The sequence below is a fragment of the Lingula anatina genome, chromosome 7, assembly GCF_051362555.1.
Source record: "Lingula anatina isolate TDL-2025a chromosome 7, LinAna3.0, whole genome shotgun sequence".
Classification (NCBI taxonomy): Eukaryota; Metazoa; Brachiopoda; class Lingulata; order Lingulida; family Lingulidae; genus Lingula; species Lingula anatina.
The window spans coordinates 22,583,488-22,605,360 of record NC_141773.1 but is presented as its reverse complement, the minus strand read 5'-3'; the positions used below and the strand labels follow the sequence as shown (position 1 = coordinate 22,605,360).

The 21,873-nt window shown below is 35.0% G+C and overlaps 1 protein-coding gene across 6 annotated transcripts in view; it reads right to left on the bottom strand.

Annotated features, from left to right (window-relative positions):
• LOC106151291 (zinc transporter ZIP4) overlaps window positions 1-21,873 on the bottom strand; it is a 49,619-nt gene that overhangs the window by 2,342 nt on the left and 25,404 nt on the right. For 3 of the 6 annotated variants that reach the window (XM_087016918.1, XM_087016919.1, XM_087016922.1), the window contains 13 exons: window positions 11,784-11,906; window positions 11,275-11,501; window positions 10,763-10,940; window positions 10,062-10,231; window positions 9,172-9,283; window positions 6,730-6,788; window positions 6,234-6,257; window positions 5,713-5,850; window positions 5,149-5,175; window positions 3,887-4,067; window positions 3,057-3,209; window positions 752-939; window positions 183-323 (listed from right to left, as the gene is read on the bottom strand). In XM_087016918.1, coding sequence (XP_086873044.1) covers window positions 192-323; window positions 752-939; window positions 3,057-3,209; window positions 3,887-4,067; window positions 5,149-5,175; window positions 5,713-5,850; window positions 6,234-6,257; window positions 6,730-6,788; window positions 9,172-9,283; window positions 10,062-10,231; window positions 10,763-10,940; window positions 11,275-11,501; window positions 11,784-11,906 — 1,712 coding nt within the window. In that variant the 3' untranslated portion in view covers window positions 183-191. Of the gene's footprint in view, window positions 1-182; window positions 324-751; window positions 940-1,936; window positions 2,090-3,056; window positions 3,210-3,886; window positions 4,068-5,148; window positions 5,176-5,712; window positions 5,851-6,233; window positions 6,258-6,729; window positions 6,789-9,171; window positions 9,284-10,061; window positions 10,232-10,762; window positions 10,941-11,274; window positions 11,502-11,783; window positions 11,907-19,649; window positions 20,299-21,873 lie in introns of those variants that run through there. The other 3 variants (XM_013524471.2, XM_087016920.1, XM_087016921.1) reach the window with 3 other exon arrangements.

Below are 21,873 nucleotides of genomic sequence, written 5' to 3'. Positions count from 1 at the left end.
TAGAGTGATTTCACATTACCTTAAAATAAAACACTTCTCAAATACAATGTAATCACTATTTCTAAAACAATACTAGATATTATTTAGTGGATAAAGCAATCAACATCAGTGTTCTGAAACAGGGCATTTGGAAGATAGTATTGAAAATATCTAATTATTGAAATAATTTTCAACATATCTACCTGTGTACTCTATACTTGTATGTAGTCTTCAAAGACGGAGAGACAGAGCATGGTGCCAAAGCCAAACAAAATCCCCAGGTTCTGCAGCAGGAAACTGATGCACTTGTTGCCAGGGGCTTTCATGTTGATCAGTTCAGGAAGCTGGGAAATTAAAGAAAAATAATTTGAAAGACAGGCTTCAGTTCATGATTATGTCTTGCCTGAGTCATCATTTCAGTCTGCTTAAATTTCTTTGCAGGGATTTCTGTTGGTCTGACAGAAATATGCAGAGGATACAGGGCATTTACTCACATTAAATAAAAGCTAATTTATAAATGTCACAATGCATCTTGTGCAAAACACAAAGTTAGGAATGCTTTCATGATGACGACCTTTTCCTTAGATCTAATATTTACCGATTCTATTTTTCCTGATAACTGACATTTGTGGTGGTATTGAACAAAATACAAAGGTTCCACCAAATCAGTAGCATAACATACACCATTGAATAGTTCTACAGATAAATTAATCAAATCTGATAAACAAACAACTGACAGAAGCAAAAAAAAAAAAGAAGTAATTTCTATTACCATGTCAACCAAGGAGATGTACAGGAACATCCCGGCTGTGATGGCAAAGATCCAAGATCTTGTGGCACCATCTATCGCTATGGCGATACCGATAAAGAGGCCAATGAAAGAGGCCAGAGCTGAGAGAAAATTGCACAGAACTGCTTGCTTGAAGTTGAAACCCCCAGTCAGGAGGATGGCAAAATCACCTAAAGTGAGAAAAAACATTATACTTAAGGACAGGTCTTAATTTCTAACTACTGGTATATATTTTATTTGCCACAGATTGACCAGAATTATATAGACATGCATTTCCATTTATCAAAATAAAATTGAATTTTTTTTTCGACTTGTTAACAAGATGTCAGCTAAGGTTGATAATATTTATATTGGACAAGCATACAGAAAATTTTCAATTTCTTATAACATTCATAGATGTCCTAACAACTTGTTTAGCTTTCATATTTTAATCATATTTTCATAGTTCAAAATATGTGTAATTGTGCTAAGTGTTATGTGTTAAGGAGTATTATTTTTTATGGATTTAAAATAAATTCAACGGAAGTGAGACAAAAGTGTACAAACAATAACCGGAAATAAAAAAAACAATCTTAAGTTTATAGTTTGATTAAATGTATAAGCTAACCACAAAAATAATAATGGAGTGCATGTAACAAAATGTAAATGATATCTTGTTAATTAACAGAGACAGTAAATTAATCACAGCAAAAACTTGAAATCAGTATGACAGTAGTAGTCCACTTCCAGAACAGTTAACAAGAAAACATCTCTTGGCTATAAAATTATTTTAAAAAATGGTGTTCAACTTGACTGATAAAATATGAAGGTGTGCAAGTTTAAATATGTAAGAAATCTGTATATATGAAGTTTGTAGGGTAATAGGGAAGAAAAAGGATCATTTAATTTGTTATTTTGATAGAAATAATAGTGAGGATTAACTTCTACAGGAACACAAACTAAGAAATGCTCTAGGGATTAAAACATTTTGAGAATTTCAACTGGGGAGTATAAAATCATGCAAGTTCTAAATTAAATAATGGTAATAAAATTCTACAGGGGGGGCATCAACATGCAATACTCAAGGAAGTGAAGGTTATTTTTAGTACACATACTAATCAACTAAATTAAACATGCTCTAACAGAAATACTAAGTTTTACATCTATATCTCTTTGTGAACCTCTTACCAAACTCATGCGGCAACTCATGACAAAACACAGCGATGGCTGTTGATATCCCAGAAGCGATACCAGACGTAAAGGCAGCCCCGATGGCAATGCCATCTACAGTATTGTGGAGAGTATCTCCGATGAGAGTCATGTATGCTACGGGCTTCAACCCTAAAACACACATGGACAAACAAAAAAACTAACAGGATGATCTACAAGCCCAATGACCTAGATTTCCATACAAAAAATAGGTCAGATTTCTAACTACTACAAAGGACCACTACGCCAAGGGATGGATAACCTAAAGGAAATCATCATCAAGAATGATTTAGGTGGATGAGGGGAGGGGATGTATGATTGGCAGGTTAGAAAAATCATGAATAAAAAATTCAATCAAAACATACAGTAAACATGCATGGTCAAAAGAGTTGTGCAGGTATTGCAAGAAGTTACCTACAACACCTTACAAATTAATTTTCTGTAGGGAAGCATTTCAAATATTCTTCCTTTGTCATATTAGGGATGTTCTATGTATTTTGAACTGTCCTGAGACATACTGAACTGTCCTGAGACATATACTGGTTAAAATTTGACTTTATTTTGAGTATTAAATCACATTATTTATTTAATAATTTTGAGGCAATAACTTCTTAAATTCATTTGGCTCTTAAATACTTATTCTCTATAAGCACTAAATAAAATATTATACCAAAGCCAGGTATTTTGGATGCAGAGAGGGAAATTCTGAGATGAAAAATACAAAGAAGACAAAGACACGCCAAACTTGAAATGTTTCCCTATAAAGGTACATGTGGTCCCCGGTACAGTATGCATAACTAAAAACAAAATGATCAGCTGAAATAAGGAAATAAGCAAACATCAAGGTTAGTAGGTCACCAGGTTATCCAGGGATGGGAGAGGCTGTTCCAGATGGTCCTTTCTCTTGGTTCAGAACAAGGAAAAACATCATTCTGTGAACATTATGAGAACAACCATCTGGAAAGCCCTTGAATCTGAACGAGTAGCAGCTAAAAAGTGAAATAATAATTGTCCCTAGAAAGGTCTTCCCGGTGTTGTGATGTGTATATGCAGGTGGCTAGACCCAGCAGCCATCTTGTTTCCAATGTCTCCAACCTACCGAGTTCATGGGGAAGCTCGTGAAAAAATACTGCTATTGCCGTAGCGATACCAGAGCTTACACTGGCAGCAAAGGCGGCTCCCACTGCCATGCCATCCGCCATATTGTGGATTGTATCGCCAATCAATGTCATCCAGACAACAGTTTTGATTTCTATATGGAACAAAGCCATTGAAGAAAAGCATGATGGTTTATATTACAATCATAATCATAACATGGTGGATAGATATGCTACAAATTGAATAACAATTAAAAAATAATCATATAGTAAAACCCTAGTACATGATCCAGTTATACAAACCTATATTTAAGGAAGCTCACTGAGTTGAACCTCTGTGCACACCAACACATTTTTTATACATTTTAAAAATTAATACTTTTTAATGTAGTTAAATGTGTAAACCAATCAACAAAATCAAAAGAAAACATGTAAAACATTGGTTGATAGAAAATAATTGTGCAAAAACCAACGTGATATGATATCACTGAAAAATGATAGTAAAAATCACCATTTTATGTTCCACAAAATTCCATAAAAAGCTATCATTGACAACTAAGCATCAAATGTTAAAGGAAGAGAGGTGAATAAGCATAATAGGTAACAAAACAAAATTAACCTGGAGTGAACACATGATTAAAATGGTGGTAAGTAACTGGCATGTACATCAACAGAATGCCTTTAAAAAGATTCAATTCATTATCTTTGAACATAAAAAAATAATGAAGAAATACAAACAGATAAATATTTGTACATGTAGTTAGCAACTGTAATCTTGACCTACTCATATAACAGTGACCTTGACCTACTCAAAACAGTGTCCTTGACCTACTTTTATAACAGGCTACATTCTCCTCCTCTTCCTCATCTATCTCCTTGGTGACGCTCAGCCTCCTGGGCGGACTGGTCGCCTCTGGCTCCTCTGTTGTGACCTTGACATCTGGGAGACTTACAGCATGTCCGTTTTCTACACCATTCTCCATCTTGTCAGCAAAACCATTCTCGTCTGTGACCTGAGAGAAATCAGAGTGACATAATTAAATTGTAAAATGACATTCTGAATAGTAATGAAGTATTATGTGAGACTTATTTTTTGTCATTCATCATCAGCTTCATTAAATTTTCTTCCTGATCTGTATTTTAAAACACAAATACTGTTTATTCCAAAGGAAATCGTTTTTTCCATCAAAACTAATATACAGTTCCATTATATTTTCTAAAATCTGTGCATACAGCTGAATTTCCAGAGTTTGTCATTATAATTTGTCATTCCCTAGAAAAAATGTCAGAAAGTTTAATTTTGTTTAAGTACATGTACTTGGTGCAATAGAAAACACTGTTTTCTGATGATAACCGAAAAATATATTGTGATTCCATGATAGTTTGACATTTCTAAACCCTATATTGTAAAATGTTTTGCACCATTGATAGAAAAGTGGTCAAAATGTAGGCCAAACTTATGGCAAATCTCTAAACTGTCATATGCTTGTGATCCATACACTCTACTCACTGGATCCAGGTTAAAATTCAAGGGCATGTAGAATATATGAATATCACTTTTAAAATAAAACATTTAGATTGCTCAACAAACCTTAAGCAAACACATGAAATAAAAAGCAGAAAATGTTGTACATGACAGAAAATGAATATCAACTGAATAAGAAAGTTATAACATTCAGGGTCAAACATTAATTAAGCTTTGGTTATACCTGGCACATTATTTAGTCTTTTGCAACAAAAAGAATTCTCAAAATAAAATCAGTTAGTTAATTAATTACAAATTCTGCATTAAGAAGGCATTAATTTTTTTTTTAATTTTTAGATTGCCATGTTAGTTTGTCAGTCAGCAGCATTCAACAGCTTTTTAATTAGTCTTGCAAATCATTGCACTTTCTTTCAAAAACTGCCAGGGTCTATGTATATTTAACATCATTTATCTCTTTATGTGCTGAAGAAATAGACCATGTGTAAACTTGAAGAAAAGTACCAAGCCCTTTGTTTGAAGCATCCATACAAACATTAGAAGAAGTGCATAGCAAGTAAAGCACAGTCAGCTGAATTCTTCAGCGTTTGATAAAATCATCTGTCACTTACTCTTACTGATGGAACCTTAAGTTTACCCTGTCACATAAATGAGAAGAAAAATATTTTTGTTTGCAAAAACACACAATGAACATCTTTCAAATGAATTTTCAGACATGACTTCTTTCAAATTTATCATAAAAATCTGAATTTTTCTTGGCTGTTTCTTGCCTAAAGCTGCCTCAGAACCCCAGTGTTAAGGCCCAAAAACCATTTCATCTTTCTTACTTTGTTTTTCTTACAACCCAAAAATCATGTCTGAATTTTCCATCAGATAATAAGATATATTATAACAGCGCTTACAACATTGTGCAATCTTATCATCACTCTTACTCTAATCTAAAATCATTCATTAATATTCTAAAATCATGCAGTTAATTTTCTAAAATCATTTGATTTATTTTCATGGAGTCATATCTTGTACAGGGTGACCCCCCCCCCCAAAAAAAAAAAAAAAAAAAAAAAAAAAAACAGAGCCCATAAAAATTTTATTCAACCCTACAAAAGTCCATAAAATTTAAAGAAATTTGCTCAACTTAAAGTTCAATATGTGTTTTGGCTAAAAAAAGACTCTACCTCTTTGTCAGCAAATTCAATGACAGACGTTGATTGTTTCAATTCCTTGTTCTTCTTGCGACGAAAACTTCTGCGAATCACTTCATCAGTATGGGCAAAATCTGCTTCCACTGGTTCCTTGTGGACTATTTCTGGTTTCTGAAAATATAGAAACAACACTATTGTATTTAATTTATTTATGTAATGAATAATGTATTAAATAATAATCATTTCTGCTTATTTACATTGTTGTCAACCTAGCTAAGAAATATGCTTAAAAGCAGACAATAAAACAACATAAGTCAATAATAGTATCTATAGTCACATTTTTAATCTTTTAAATAAACACCATTTCATATATCTATCAATAAATACTGCAATAGTAAGTATTATTAAACAATGGAAAATTATATTTTAAATTAAAAACTTCCCACGGACAGGACAAAGAGTGTGGCTGATTTTTACCATGATTCATATGTACTTAATAGTCAATTATTGTAGGGCTATACAATAAAACAGAGTTAAAAGGTTATAAAACGCACCTTATCTGGTCCCATATGTGAATGCTAGAAATTAAACATCAGTAAGACATTAAACATTTAGCCAAGTTCAGACAAATGCATCTTTGAAATTTAACTATTATCAATAAAAGCATCTGCATTAATATAATGACAAATACAATAAGTTACATGTATGCTCATACTTGGACAATATACAATTAAATTAAGAAATATAAAGTTATGAGAATATATAGCATATTTGGCAAACAATGCAACATCATGCAACCATTTATTAGTAATTATTATGGGTAACAAGCTGGTTTGCAGGGGTTTTCCATGCACTATTGCTTGTTGAGCCACATACAGCTGGACAAAAATGTGTTTTCACATGGAATACAGCATGACACAGCTAATTGCTTTCAGCAAGACTTCGTTTAAGATAAAGCCCTCATCATGGAGTTTTACAAGATGTAATATCATGTGTGATTGATATCAGACTTTTGTCTGATAAATGACTTTACAAATACAGTCAGCTTACATTATGTCCTCCTCCAAGCATTCCCATCACAGTCTCTAACAGGAAGAATGCATACAGAGCTACAACAAAATAAATGTTAAACAGATAAAATGGATAATTTTGATTATTTGAAAACCTATTAAAGGTAATTGTTGTACATCGGTGGAGTAACATTACAAAAAAAAAAAAAACATGAAAAACACTTGGTAAGCTTACACAAAGGAATGATCATGAGTTCTACCTTCAGAAAAGTATAATTTACTATTGTTACAGCAATGTTGTTTATTTTACTCTTAAAACTAGAGGATCAGAGAGGCGATACCGCCTCCGGATATTGTACCACCAGCTGGAGTAAGCGCATTCGTATGAAAACCAAAAACAAACAGGAACAACTACCAGTGTTGTGTTTGACAAGCTCTTCAAAATGCAATAAACAAGACAAGAAATATGCCCCCTCACCCAAAATAAAAAAAAAAAAAAACAGCACAATTTTATGAAAATCGTCTGATCAAGCAGATTTTCAAGACAATAGGCTTGTTGGTTTTCTTTAAAATGCATTATCAGTGTTGCAAAAATATTGAAAGAAAAAAATAGGCCTATCTCTGCCAGATTTGGAAATATAAGGGATAGAAAATTTGCAAAGTTCAGTTCATGGTGAAAAAAAAGTCAAAGGTCAATTTAAATATGACAGTTAGATGTCCAGCATACGACTTCCTATTCATGTTCAAAAGTAACCATGGGTGTATTTCTGCCAGTATTGGAGAAAAAAGGGATGGAAAAATTGCAAAATTCAGTGCATGGTGAAAAGTAGGTCATAGGTCAATTTCAATGTCACAGTTAGATTGTCAGTATGTGACTGCCTATTCAAGTTCAATGGTAACTATGGGTGTATCTCTGCTAGTTTTGGTGATATAAGGGATGGAAAAATTGCAAAGTTCAGTTAATGGTGAAAAGTAGGTCAAAGGTCAATTTCAAGGTCACAGTTAGATTGCCAGTATATGACTTCCTATTCAAGTTCAACAGTAACTATGAGTTTATCTCTGCTAGTTTTGGAGATAGAAGGGATGGAAAAATTGCAAAGTTCAGTTCATGGTGAAAAGTAGGTCGAAGGTCAATTTCAAGGTCACAGTAAGATTGCCAGTATATGACTTCCTATTCAAGTTCAATAGTAACTATGGGTGTATCTCCGCTACTTTTGGAGTATTTCACATTTTATTTTCACCACTGAATATTGCTCAATTGTGCTTTTTGATATAGCGAAACTCCTTAACCGTATCGCAAACAAAAATATGGACACCACCTCCAGTATTGCACTTGACAAGCTCTACATAATGCAAAAAACAAGAGGTATCTAGCATTTACGGTTCCAGAATTAGGGAGAGTTTTCAGTTTCCGCATCTTATGGCCGTTTCTCCCGTGAAAATGCACCGATTGACCTCAAACTCCCAAAGATGAAAGAAGTCCCTAATTGCATCCCCTCACTATAATATGAGTGCTGTAGTTTCTGAAATTCGGCACAAATAAAAGTTTTTTTGCAAAAAATTCCCATTTTTTTGAAAATTTTGGCCTGTTTGACCTTGAAAAAAGGTCAAAGGTCAAATCCAAAAGCAAATTTGAAATCCTCATATATGACTTTCGGTCGGACTTCTATACTAATTTTTCCCATAATTCTTTCCGTTTAGGAGATATATAGCATTGAATTTTCAAAAAATTTGACAAGGGTGCATTTCATCGAGTCTCACGCCCAAGCGCATGCACCAACTAAGACAAAAAAACCAGGGGGTTCAAGTTGAGATTATATGTGACCTAAATCCAGGAGATGGGAACACAGGTCCATGCGGTCTAGGAGGAGAAGCGGTAACGGTGACTTGTATCCCACGCCACCCTGCGGAGCCGGCGGAGCTCACGGAGCCGGCGGAGCCGGCGGAGCCGTACGATACGGGTCGGGACTAAAACCATGAGTACCGCCAGCGTACACGCTGGTGGTACTAATTATGAAAAATGCCATCTTGCATACGTCTTTTTTTTTTTTAATGTGCTACTATATAACAGTACATGTATAATCATCTATGCAGGTGTTTCTACAACAATGACCACCATACACAGTATACACAATCCTTAATACACATAATACGCATAACACACACACACACACACGACTAAGCACAGTGGCAAGATTCAGCTTCTGAAAAATATATCACACCAATATTCCCCTCTTGCAATTAGAATTTTGACTAGCTGAATCATAGTTCTAAACCATACCAAAGATCACTATTTGCCCTCCAAAACACCCAAAATTTTTGATGCCTTTCACCAGGCGCCAAACCCCACGCCAAGGGGGAGATGGTTGGCTTTGCTTCCGAGGCTTGGCGTCCTGGACACCCGCCCCCCCCTTCAAATAATCCTGGATCTTCCCCTGTAAACAAGCACGCGCACATGCACACATCTTGTAACGCCACCTACCTAGGAGTACCGTGGATGTGTACCAGACATAATTGTCGACCGTGATATTGTTGATATCAGAGTGGTTGTGACCCTGCTCCGCCTCGGCATCATGTCCATGAAGTCCCAGTGACTGGAAGGAATTGGAAATTAATAATAAAATTTAACAGATTAATCACAAGAAGAGGACTGGTCGTAACTCCCTTAATATTTTTCAGCAAAATCTGTTTGTAAATATTGGATTGAAAAGCACATGGAAGTAGTTTAAAAATGTGAAGGTCTTATCAATGCACTGAATATCTAATACATAAAATCAACATGCAGTTCACCCTTGACACTCAATTAAACTTTATATCAAGTCACTTTATTTCAGGGGACTACTGCAGATTTATTCAGAATTGATGCTCAACAAAGCCTCAAGTCTATAAGTTACTAGACTAGTGCTCCTATGAGGTCAATCTTTGGTCTCCAGATCTTTGGAGAAAACCAGCTCCAGGAATGATCACCAGTTGTCACCACAATCACAATACAATTTCTTCCCTGTCAACATACATACCTCAGACATGAGCCTAGGTTTCAAAAAAAAAACAAAAAACTCTGAACATATATCATGGAGCCCAACACCTAACCTTGACGAACCTCAGGAACCATCAGAATCGAATTAAAAAATAAAGAATTTTGCTTTTCCGCGAAAAAAGCTCATGTCTGATACCTAAAAACCTTATGTGACTGTGGCAATATATGTTTTTTTCAGTTTAAATTTTTTGTTTCTTTTTTGGTAAAATACCATGTCAAATACTACCCTGCCCCTTCCCCTCCCCAATATTCATATCTAGAACACCTGTTTGCTGAGGTGAGGTGTTCTAGCTGGTACATACTGCTCCAATGACACTGTATTATCTCAAACTTACCTGTGGAATAAGATGGAGTAAAGCATCTCCTGCCATGGTCCCCACAGCCAGTGCTATGAATGTCTCCATCACATACTGGTAAGCTGTATGCCCCATGCACGGGATCAGGAACACTCCACCAATAGCAAGGAGAGAAATGATGAACACTGCAAGACTCCCGTACCCATACACTGAAAGTTAGGGAAAAAATTCATTTACAATAGAAAAATATCAATAAATAACCCTGATACATCATGCTTATTTTGAGGATGTCATGAAATTGTTAACAAGCTAGAGGAATACGATTTTAGTAAATATAGAAAGTCTCAATAATTATCAAAAGCTACATTCAAATGAATTCCGATTTCAACACAGTCATTACAATAGTTTTAACTAATAGTTTTTAAATATTCAATGGCCTTAAATACAACACTTATTAAGTACATGTATATTGTGGGAATGAAAAAATAATAGTATAGTATACAATTATCAACATCAACCATCTGAAATGCCATGTTACATTACTATGACAACCTTGGTTTATCAATTCAAAACATAACTGTATCTCAGATAGCCATTATTGTTAGATAGTTCAATTTTTTTTTTTGCCTTTTTTAGTGAGCATATAATGCTACTAGCAAATTGCCACTTTTGTATGCATATATTATTACATGTGCTTCTTAAATCAATAAATATGATTTAAAAAAACAACCACTGCATACTTTCTGCAGTGCTGGAGGCCTTGGTGTTGGCCTTGGTGGTGTTGGCAGGACTCCCGCTGCAGGCCCCAGTGATCTGTTGCTGTATTAATGCTGGACACAGGTCAGTAAACTGTGCTCTGGTTACTCCAGCCTCATGGTCCACCCCAAACACCGTCAGAAGATCCTCGCCATTAAAACACTGGAAACAAGATCAAAATATCCCCTTTTTATACTCATTTCCTGTATACATGTAATGTTTATAAACTACTCTTCGTAGATTGTACAAATTAAGTGCTCAATAAACATTATCATTATTATAATAGTTTTAGAGCATCTGGCACCTGCATTGATTTAATAAACTTGTTTTTCAAATATCTCAATTTTTAACACAGAGAATGCATTCAAAATGAATAAATCTATTTTAAACATTTTATCAACAATTATGGAATAATGTTTGTAAATATTTGGAATCAACATGTACAGGTGAATAAAAAATTTATGAATGCATGAAGATGGCCACACCCTTTACGTACTTTCTCAACAGCCTCATGCTCGTGATCTTCTTCCATGGCCGAGGCAGAGGGAGAAGTCGTAGGGTCGCCAGTTGCTCTCTTCTTTCTCTGCACCAGTGAGCTGTGGGTGTCTCGTTTCTTTCTGCGGTGGTCATGGCCATCGTGACCACCACCTCCTTCGACAATGGTACCTGTCTCTCCTCCACTCACAGCGCCGATTTTCAACTTTGTAAGGAGAGCTTCAAATGCTGAAAACACATTTCAAAAGCTTTTTATAAACATTTAGTGCTTCATAATTTTGAATGTTCAAGACCCAAAGAAACTTTTTTTTTGGGGGGGGGGGGGTTCTAATACAAAAATGTATTAAAAACATGCAAAAATTTATTTCTTACAAATTCAAACAATATCTCACAGGTCACAAACCATAAAAACATGACCAATCCTAAACAATAAGAGGCTCTTCTAATAAAATCATTTCCATCTTATAGAAATATTTCAGATCCTTTAAAAACATTTCTCAATTCACTGACCTTCCTCAGATAGAGTACCATTCTCTGTAGTGACATTGAGGGCCTCAAACAAAGAGTCTATAAACAGGGCCTTGTCCACTGTGTTTGCTGCAGTCTCTTCACAATGGGCTTTTATTGCAAAACCTGGAATAACAACAATAATAATAATGATAATGATAATGCATAAAATATATACCCAAAATTGCTTTTATTATGTTGCAACTGCAGCACAGCGCTGGTGGTACAATAACATGATTAATTAATTATAGTGACTATATTTAAATAAACAATTAAATTGGAATTTAGAGTTCACATCTGCTTTTCATTTTGACCTCAGTGTAAGAATATAAATTACACTTTCAGCTCATTGGATCTGTGAAATATAATGAAATTTTTCATTAAAGAAAAAATATTTCATTGCTTCTTTTCATATCTATACTTTCTCAAGCTTTTATCATCATTGGCTCTACAAAACATTGACTCATTCTTGTCCTAAGAAGCATGTAAAAATACTGCATCAGTTTAATTTCCAAAATGTTACCAAAATGAAAACCAAAGAAAATGTTGATAAAATCTGGGGTTTCTAATGATAAAAAATATGTTCCCAAGTAAACATATTTGTTTTTTTTTTTATCGCAACATTACTATCTTAACATGACCACTATCCAAAATCAGACAAACATCTGCAAGTCATCAGAGGACAACTTAATTAATTTTTTTTTTTTTTTGCTTTAAAGTAGTATACCGACATAAGTTTTCGTAAATAAGGGAAACTATATTGATCGTGATAGAAGGACCCTTTTATTGCAAATTTATCCCAACACTAACAGAACTTGAAGTTATGTCTCTGTGAAATATTTATAAATGCAAGTGTTATTTCAGGAGAAACACAGATATGAAGAGACTTAATGTCCGAAACTTCAGTTTTGCTGAAGAAAGGACATCTAGCTGTTTTGGTATTTTTTTACCAACTCAATGTGGGTTTACAGCTAGAAATTTGGTCTTTAAGCAAAATCTGGTATCTGTCAAAAAATGGCCTTAAGTCAACACCAAATATATTATCTAACTCTTTGAACATAGGGAGAAAGGGAGGGACAGTGATTGCTTCATTTTTTCACTCAAACTGAACTTTTTGCACTCTTTTCCAACACTTTCAGACAGGTGCATGGATTTTTTTTTCACTCAAGCCCAACTTTTTGCACACTATACCAAACTTATCAGATAGATTCATGGGTACTATCTTGCTGTCATTACTTCTTACACATAGACAAAAGCATGTATCTCAATAAAATCTCTCACTGAATTCCTCATCTGTATAGAAATCAAATCTAAATTACAGTTCTGAAGCTCGAAAAATTATTTGAATCTGATTTTTAGTTTAGCTGATATGTGGCTTCAGATTTTGGCAGCATTATTTCAATGTACAAGTGGACTGAGGAACTGCCATCTCTCTAATTTGCTAAGAATATGCAAAATAATTTTTCATGCAAAAAGGGGTCCACTGTTTTAGCAACATAGCAAGTATTTACATTCGTTTTTTTTTTTCTCACTGCAAAGAACTTTTTAAAAATTCCGATTTTCAACAAGTTTTTATTAATAAGTTCCTTCATTTCTTCCACGAAAATCAGATCCTCTTTATGATTGTTTGACATGCGTACCTGTCAACAAAGAGGAAAAAAATGCTTCCTTCTCTGTCTTGTCACTGAGGATATTCTCCAAACATTTGAAAATCCCCTACAGTCACATTTATATCCTGCAAATTTATCATTTACTCTTTTTTTCTCAAAAAAATGTACTTTCTGGTAAATAGCCAAGCCGCTTTTCACAACCTTTGAATCAACGTTTACTCATAACCTGACACCTCCTTTGGAAAACAGAATAATATTACTTCATTCTGTTCAAATTTGATAAGTAGAATTACCATAATTGAATAATAACTGTCACAGCTTCAAAAGCTCTACAGGAGCCACTTGTATACTGTACTAGTACTTACAAGTAAACACTCCCCTTACTATTTAGTGATATACAGTGACTATGACATATATAATTTAAAGCTCAACTGACAACATGTTATTTAAGAGAGAAAAGTAGAATTAAGTACAGTGGCACCAAGCTCCATCATTTTTCACTGTATTGTACTTCCTGTCATGGTATTGTAGTCTCTTGGCAGGCTATTGTTCACCTTCAGACAGACTCCTGCCAAATCAGATATGATTTTGGGTTGTAAGTAAAATAATTGAAGGAAAGGCCCAATGGCTTTGTGACTAGGGGGTCTGCTGGTCTCTTAAAACTACCAAGAAAAAAATCATCATATCCTGATTAAATCAGAAAAACATGTCTGTGCAAACTGCAGTGCATTTCACCAAAATTTATGACATGTTGGTACAATTTTTATAAGAAAAAATAGTTTTCATTTGATGATTTTGTAATAAGGAACCATTCTTTCACCTAGCCGCCTCTCTTTTTTTTTTAATGACAGCCTTCATAAAGATCACAGTCTTCATAAGATAATTTTGTCAAAATAATTATACCTCAGTTGGCAATGCCATAAATCAAATGAAACACAGCATGTTTTAAGCCTTCTTTATTACTGATTTAGCTTAAAGAATTTCATTGAGATTTTAAAACAATTCCTGCATATACAACAGTCCTGAGCTAAGAGACCAGTCCATACAATTACTTATTAGGTTGATTTAATTACTTAAGGTGCTGATTCATCCATTCAAAAAATACACATCTTTTTTTCCTCTTATCACAAGACACTCAAATATTCCAATACTGTCAATCCCAAGATTTTTACTAGTCTTGAAATAAGACAAGACATTGGATTATTAATGTTGACATAATTTATAGGTAACATAACATTTGTGACTCAATAACAGAACATTACAGAAGGTTGTCCATCCATAAAAACTGTTATAAAGGACTTAGCTGTTTTGCAAAACTAGAAAAAAACTTGCCACCAGCCATTCAAACTGGCTCTCATGGTTTGCTCAGCACAGAGCTAACAACATATTTGTTCTTTCCTATCAGTGTCAAAATATCCCATTACTGTGGTAGCATTATAGTTTAATACATGTAATGCTACTGGTAAACATGTAATACTTAAATGTAACCATAAATCTTTCTCTCAAACAAGCATTATTTGCCTCTCAAAAATGATTTTATCCATGCTAAAATACTGAGTGGTTAACAAAAAGAGAGAGAGAGAGAGAGAGAGAGAGAGAGATAATTCCGTGTGTGTGGATTCTTATTAGGTCTACTCAGTAAAAAATGGGGTGAAAATGTCAGCAGAACTATAAGAAAAATTATGAACATTCAAAAAAATACATTCAAATCCACAAAATCCACAATATTCAATCCACATAATAAGAGCTGTATAAGAGACTTAGAGTGCCATCCCCAACCAGAGCAAACTGGTGACAGTTGTGTGAATTGCATGACGCAAGTATCTGCTTGTAAGGTGTTCTACACTGATCTATGACTTATGTCAACTGCTATAAATCATGGAACAGTAGGGACTGTGTTGCTTTCTTTTGATTCTTACTGAAACAATACTATGTCAGATCTTTGAAAAAAAAAATATGCCACATTTTTCAAAGCAAAAAATGAATCGAATTTTATATGCTTCTGCAGCTTTTCTTTTAAGAGAAAAGCAAAATGAATTAAATACACGACCCCAGAAAATGTCGAAAATGAAGCATCTTTTAAAAAATATTATGAAATACAATGTATTCCTTTTAGAACCCACAAGTAAGCAGACTTTATTCAGCTGAGATCTACAGCAGTCTGTGCTTAGACAGCTATTAGACTTACATAATAATTTGAAGCATGTACCAAATTTAACATATCAAAGAAAAAGCAAAGTGACACAGAATGGATTCCCTATGTGTTTCATGTAGTCCCTGTATTTCAATCCCAGTCAAACATCTTCTGTGTACTTTGAAAGTGTTGTTTTTCTGTGTCACTTCTTTATAAGCTTTTGTCAATAAATTCTTTTTAAAAACTAGTAAGGGCCATGGTTAGAACATATACCATCAAACTGAATTTTCCCCTCCCCCCAAAAAAATTAAAAGAAAAAACTCCTTACTAATGATTTTAAAAAGAATGCCTTTAAGGTAATAGTTATGAGTGCTGGTATCTTTATAGTGTAGATTTGTAGGGCAGTCTTAGACTAATCTAATTGGTCTCCTTTTAACAAAATGGCTGAACAACAGAGAGAAGAGCTACATGATTGTAGGATAATGTACAAACTTAGGTCCGTGACTACTTATAAGTATGTGTTATTCTCCAAAATCACCAAAATCAGCTGAGTCACAAACTCGTGTCATCTCAGTCTACTTTGGTGTGAAAAAACTAAACACTCTAAAAGGTTTTTAAATGATCTGAGCAAAAGCAAAATCATGTCTGAAATTTGGATGATTGTCTATATATGTAGAAGTTTCTCTATGAGTATATAACCCACTGATACCATCAGACTTAACATAAAACAAATTTTCTAATTTGTGGGTGGAATAATAGTACGTAGCGTGTCAACTGCATGGTGGCTGACTTTGACATTAAAACTTTCTCCACCTCGCGTGCTGGCACTAATAGAAGCATTACCGACCATGCGGCACTGATGACAATCTGACCAAAGATTATACACACTGACCAAAGAAATGCCCGTAATTGAGCCAGATCGTCAATGATAACTTCTGACTCAGTAAATAGAATAAGGTCGCATTCAGAACAGTGGACTCACTAGTCCGCGGGTCCAATATGGCGACCCACTAAAAAGTTTGCCATCTTATCTGCTAATAGACACTGAATAGATTCCCCGTAGGTAAGTATTCAAGTGGGTCCGGCATATTTGACCCTCAAACTAATATTAAGTCCACTGTTCTGAATGTGGCCTTACTTTTCATAAGTTTATCATATCACTGTAAGAGTACAGTATACATAAGACCACACCCACTCCCAGACCACACCTAGACTACAGGTCACACAATGCTGCCTTAAATTTGAACTAACTTCACCTTATATTCTATAGAAGTGTAAAGTTATGTCAACCACAGGTGATATCAAGTGACATGAACTGATATGACAGGAGTTTACACCTGTGAACCAGCAATACCATGTATATGTACTATATAGGTATTGAACCTATTTAGTGTATGTGTGTGTGTGTGTGTGTGTGTGTGTGTGTGTGTGTATGTGTGTGTGTGAGAGAGAGAAAGAGAGAGAGAGGAATTTGTTTTTAAAGGCATGCAATAAACATTATAAATTATTAATCTGTGTACTTCCGCTTGGTTAGTCAAATAATTCATATGCTAGCTGCAACCCTATATATATACATTTTACATACATATACTCTTAACACTGCTCATTGTATTTCAAGGTGTTCTAACATATATAACGCTCAGTGTATTTAGTTCTGATCACATATAACTTCTATGTGTAATATGTTTAACTTCAAAGCAATTTACATAAAACAAGTAGTCATGCTTGGCTGTGCATATGCATCTGATATATCTGAATGCGTAACATCAGACTAACGAGTCCACACTGATAAGAATTCCATTATTCAAGTAAATCTGAGTAAGAGTAACACATTCATTATTTTCTGTCAACCAGTCCTCAGATTCTTAATAATTATAAATTATTTTCAAAAATATGTATAGCCCTAATAGCTGGATGCATGTGAATTCCATCATCAATGGAACCATCAGTAATGTACATCACCCTCGCTTAATTCTAAAGCCATTTTAGTTTAATTATTTGATACTAGTATCTATCTTTGTTACCTTTTTACAAAATCTGATAGCCTCTGGAAAATTGTATTCCACGGAATTGTATCATACAATATTCTGTAGGCTACAGTAATTACTCATACTCATTAACAATGGTCTGTGTTGTTCTATATACATGTACACAGTATACTTACCTTACATGAGTGCGTAACATAATAGGTTGCATGTCTAAAGAGATTTCAAATATGATTTTATGAGCCCCTCTGAGCTGTATACATTATGAATTGTAATTATACTGCCATAACACAGATAAAAAAGGATCAAAATACCAACATTGTTCATATTAAACCTGGTTTACATAAACGCAGGGTAAACCAAATATGAACCACAGTCATATATTATTCAAGTTTATTCGTATGCTTTACCCACAGAGATAAAATTCCTTTCCTACATACAAATATATACTGGGGGGGGGGGGGGGGGGGGGTGTTGTGAAAAGGTAAAATTTTGTCTAGGTATAAACTGAGGTTTCATGATAAAGGTCCACTTTTTCAGAAAAAGAACCCCTCTTTTGAAATTGCTGGCTACGAGCCTGCACAGAAAAATTTAACCAGTGTCAGTGTGAAAAGAGATGACTTTGGAAAGATAAGCACCGATTTCATGAAAGTTTAAAGGGACATTTGTATCCACATTTATTTTCTGTCTCTGAACTTTGGAAATTATTTCCTAGTTAAACTTTTGCAACAGATCATTGACAGCAAAACTAATAAACCACCATGTATTTCATTCATTCGCTACAATGACATGTAAATTATAATAGGCAAAGGTGCTAATAAAATATTTAATTGAAATAGCCCTCAGCTAATACATTAAAGTTTTTGATGAAGACCAAAATTATCATCAAGTTATCACCAAAGGTGGAAGAACTCCTTCACTATGCTGTATATATATCATTCCATGGTTGGCTTATTTTTCTTGACAGGAGAAATCATTTAGAGGAACTATAGAAACTGTGTGTAAGCATCATGCTTTGTCAACACACTGACGTCAGCCCCTGTGATTCACAGTTCTGAGTAACTAGCACAAAAAAATACCTTCAGGGAAACAATTATAATGAATTGTCTTCCTTCTTTTTTTCTTTCTTTTCTTTCCCTTTTTTAAATTTTCGCTGATGGTTTGAAGAGTAAACTGTGATTTAATTGCTACCATCACAATAGAACAACAGCTATAGAGAGCTTTCACATCGAGAAGAGCCAAGGTCTAGCAAGGCTGAGACCTAAATATGGCGGACCTACATGAAAGGAAGACGGCGTAATCCTTTAAAAGTCTCCTTTGAATGAATGAATGAATCCTTTAATAGTCTCTCAATGTCCGCCATATTTAGGTCTCGGCCTTGCTAGACCTCAGCTCTTCTCGATGTGAATGCTGACATAGTCTGATGGCTCAGGTCATGGGGATAACACTCATTTGGATAGGACTTGGAAATAGAATGGCCTTTAGCCTTAAATTAAACAAAACGATTTCCCTACCCTGTTCTGCGATATACTCACACTTATAGAGTATATAGATATATAAAGGCCAGGAAACCACCTGTATTTTTATCCTGGAGAATCTTAAAATTCCAAAGCCTGTCATGCAATTTCATTAAAATCATGATCCTTAAAGAAGACAATGATATAATTATGATACTGTATATGAGGTATCTGAGAGGAATGTCAAATTGCTGAACACTGCTGGGCCTAAACCATAAAATGTCTTTCAAAATGTATGAATTTTAATTTAACAACAGAAAAGGAAGACAAATCAAGGTAATACCCAGGGGATCAGGGGATATAGCTGCACTATTTTCTGAGAGAATGTCCACTCTGGGTAAAATTTGATCTAGGTACACGAAGATTTTGTGGTAAAAGGCCCACAGGGTCCACTTTTTTTTTCAGAAAAAAAAAAGAACTTCTCTTTTAAAATTGCTGGCTTCAGGCCTGCACCTGTATGTACCTATATTCCTTCCATAGATTCCTTCCCGATAAAGTTTATCATATCTGACCACAACATTAAACTTTCTTTCATTTACTTTCATAAAGAATTATTACATGTACACATAATTTTGTATGTGCATGTGTGTGTGTGTGCGTGTGCAAATCTTAACACCACCTACCTGCAACAAACATAAGCATCAAAAATGCCATCACTGCTTTCTTTGTTGCCACAGCCATATCAAAGGAACTTATTGCTCTGGGGAAAAACACACAGGTGTAATAAACAAAGGAGCCTGCCACCGAGACCTCTTAACAGGCAACCCAAAGACACAGCGTGTGTGAAGTCCCACAAGTGATGACAACTACAGAGAACCAGCCAAGTAAAAGTTCCTTGTACACGTATGGAAAGTGAATGGCTCAGTTACAGGTGTGCTGATCCCCTTGTTACAGCACCTTGACTCTGTCCTCTCTCTCTGTGTCCAGATGTCCACTCTCAGGTCAGCGGTATATGGTCAGTAGCAGGTCAGTCTGCCTTAAATCCAGTCACAGCAAGTGCTGTCCACTACTGGTCAACTTCTGTGCCTGCTGCAGCCAAACAAGTGTCCACCAGTGCGTCTGCTCTCTCACAAATATACCATCAGATATAAACAGAGACTTCTTACTGAGTCAGCCCAGCAACGATCTACCCCAGAAGTCTGAGATTTGTCGTGAGATAAAAGCAATTAGGATTGTATCTGCCTTCCTGTGAATTGCCAGTCGAGTGGCTACACTAAATCACCAGCATACAGACAATTGAGGAAAAAGAGGTGTTTTTTTGTGTGTATATTACCTTGCATGACACTTACTTATATAGTTTGCTGGCACCTTGCTCTAGTGTACATACTCTTTGCCTTGACAAAACTTCTCTTAGGTAATCCTAACAAGACTTCTATGTTTTGTATCCTGCTGCACAGCCTGCTGTTGCCTTTAACCAGACTTTATACAAACAGGAATCCTCCACAGGTGAATTTTTTGTCTTAAAGAATTGATTTTTGGTGCCTTTTCCTAATATTTTTCCTCCTTTATTTCTTTTTCTTTTTAGAAACTGATATCTTGTCTGTATTTTCCAGATTTAACGAATACGAATAGTACTGTACTGATCATATAATGTCTCAGCTGCCCTCCCTAAAATGACCAGTGGGTATTATACTTCTAAGTTTTCAAAACAACTTTCCTTTGTTTACACATATATCCACTGAGGCCATGAGTCCATCTACATGCTACCATTGTCCTTAAATGAAAAGTTCTATGTAAAAATATTTTTGAGGTTTGACAAACAACCTCACATGTAAATTTTCTACTATAACAGATCTGTGTAGCAGTCTTTTTTCTCTAAAACATCTATCTACAAGTCACATACACGCAGCCCAAGTTGTCATTTACAATCCTGTCCTTAAAATGCCTCAAGTTTGGTGGTAAGCAACTTAAATAATAGAAAAATCTGACCTGAGGTAAACAGATATCTCTTTAGAAATCACCAACCTTTGTGTAAGAAATTATTATATACTCACTCATACACACCATTATGTGGAACACAATAGAGCTGATTGCAAAGGGGGTGGCCATTTCGGCCAAGCTTAGCCACTTTTCTATTGTGTTTCTGTAATTTGCTACAACTGGTATTAAATAGGCTGTTATTAGACTTTAAGCCAGGACACAGGACACAGCACAGAGGCAGGGGAAGAAGTGGGTGGTGCTTCCTGGTACCTTACATTTAATTAAATGGAACACAACTTGCTCCAAGGTTAGTATATGTATATATCTCCAGCACACGGCTTCCTGCCGTCGCAGGATAGCACTATGTCCGCCTTGGTATGTATTGTGGTGGTTGTATTGTATACAATTATATGATGGATAACTTTCTATTGTGGTTGTTGTATATTGTATGAAGTAGATAAAACTTTTTATTGTGGTTGTTGTACTGTATATGATGGGCTACATAAATTTGTGGTTGTTGTATAATATATGTGAAGGGAACCTGTTCATTGTAGTTGTTGTATAATGTATGTGAAGGGAAACATTAAGGCTTCGTTCACATGCAATGTCTATTTTCTAAATTCTATTTTCTATTCGCGCTATCCCGCCGCGTAATTACTGGCAGCGCGAGCCAGTTACTTATAGTAACTTATAGTAACTGGCTCGCGCTGCCAGTAATTACGCAGCGGGATATTCAGTGCACAGACTGTGATCATAAGACATGCCGCAAATAGAAAATAGAATTTAGAAAATAGACATTGCATGTGAACGAAGCCTTAATATCACAGGGAAGTACAATGTATGTGGCATATTGTTACATAATTGTCAAATAAATAATAGAGCAGAAAAAGGGTACTGTTTATAACTACAATCAGACTTTTTCTTCGT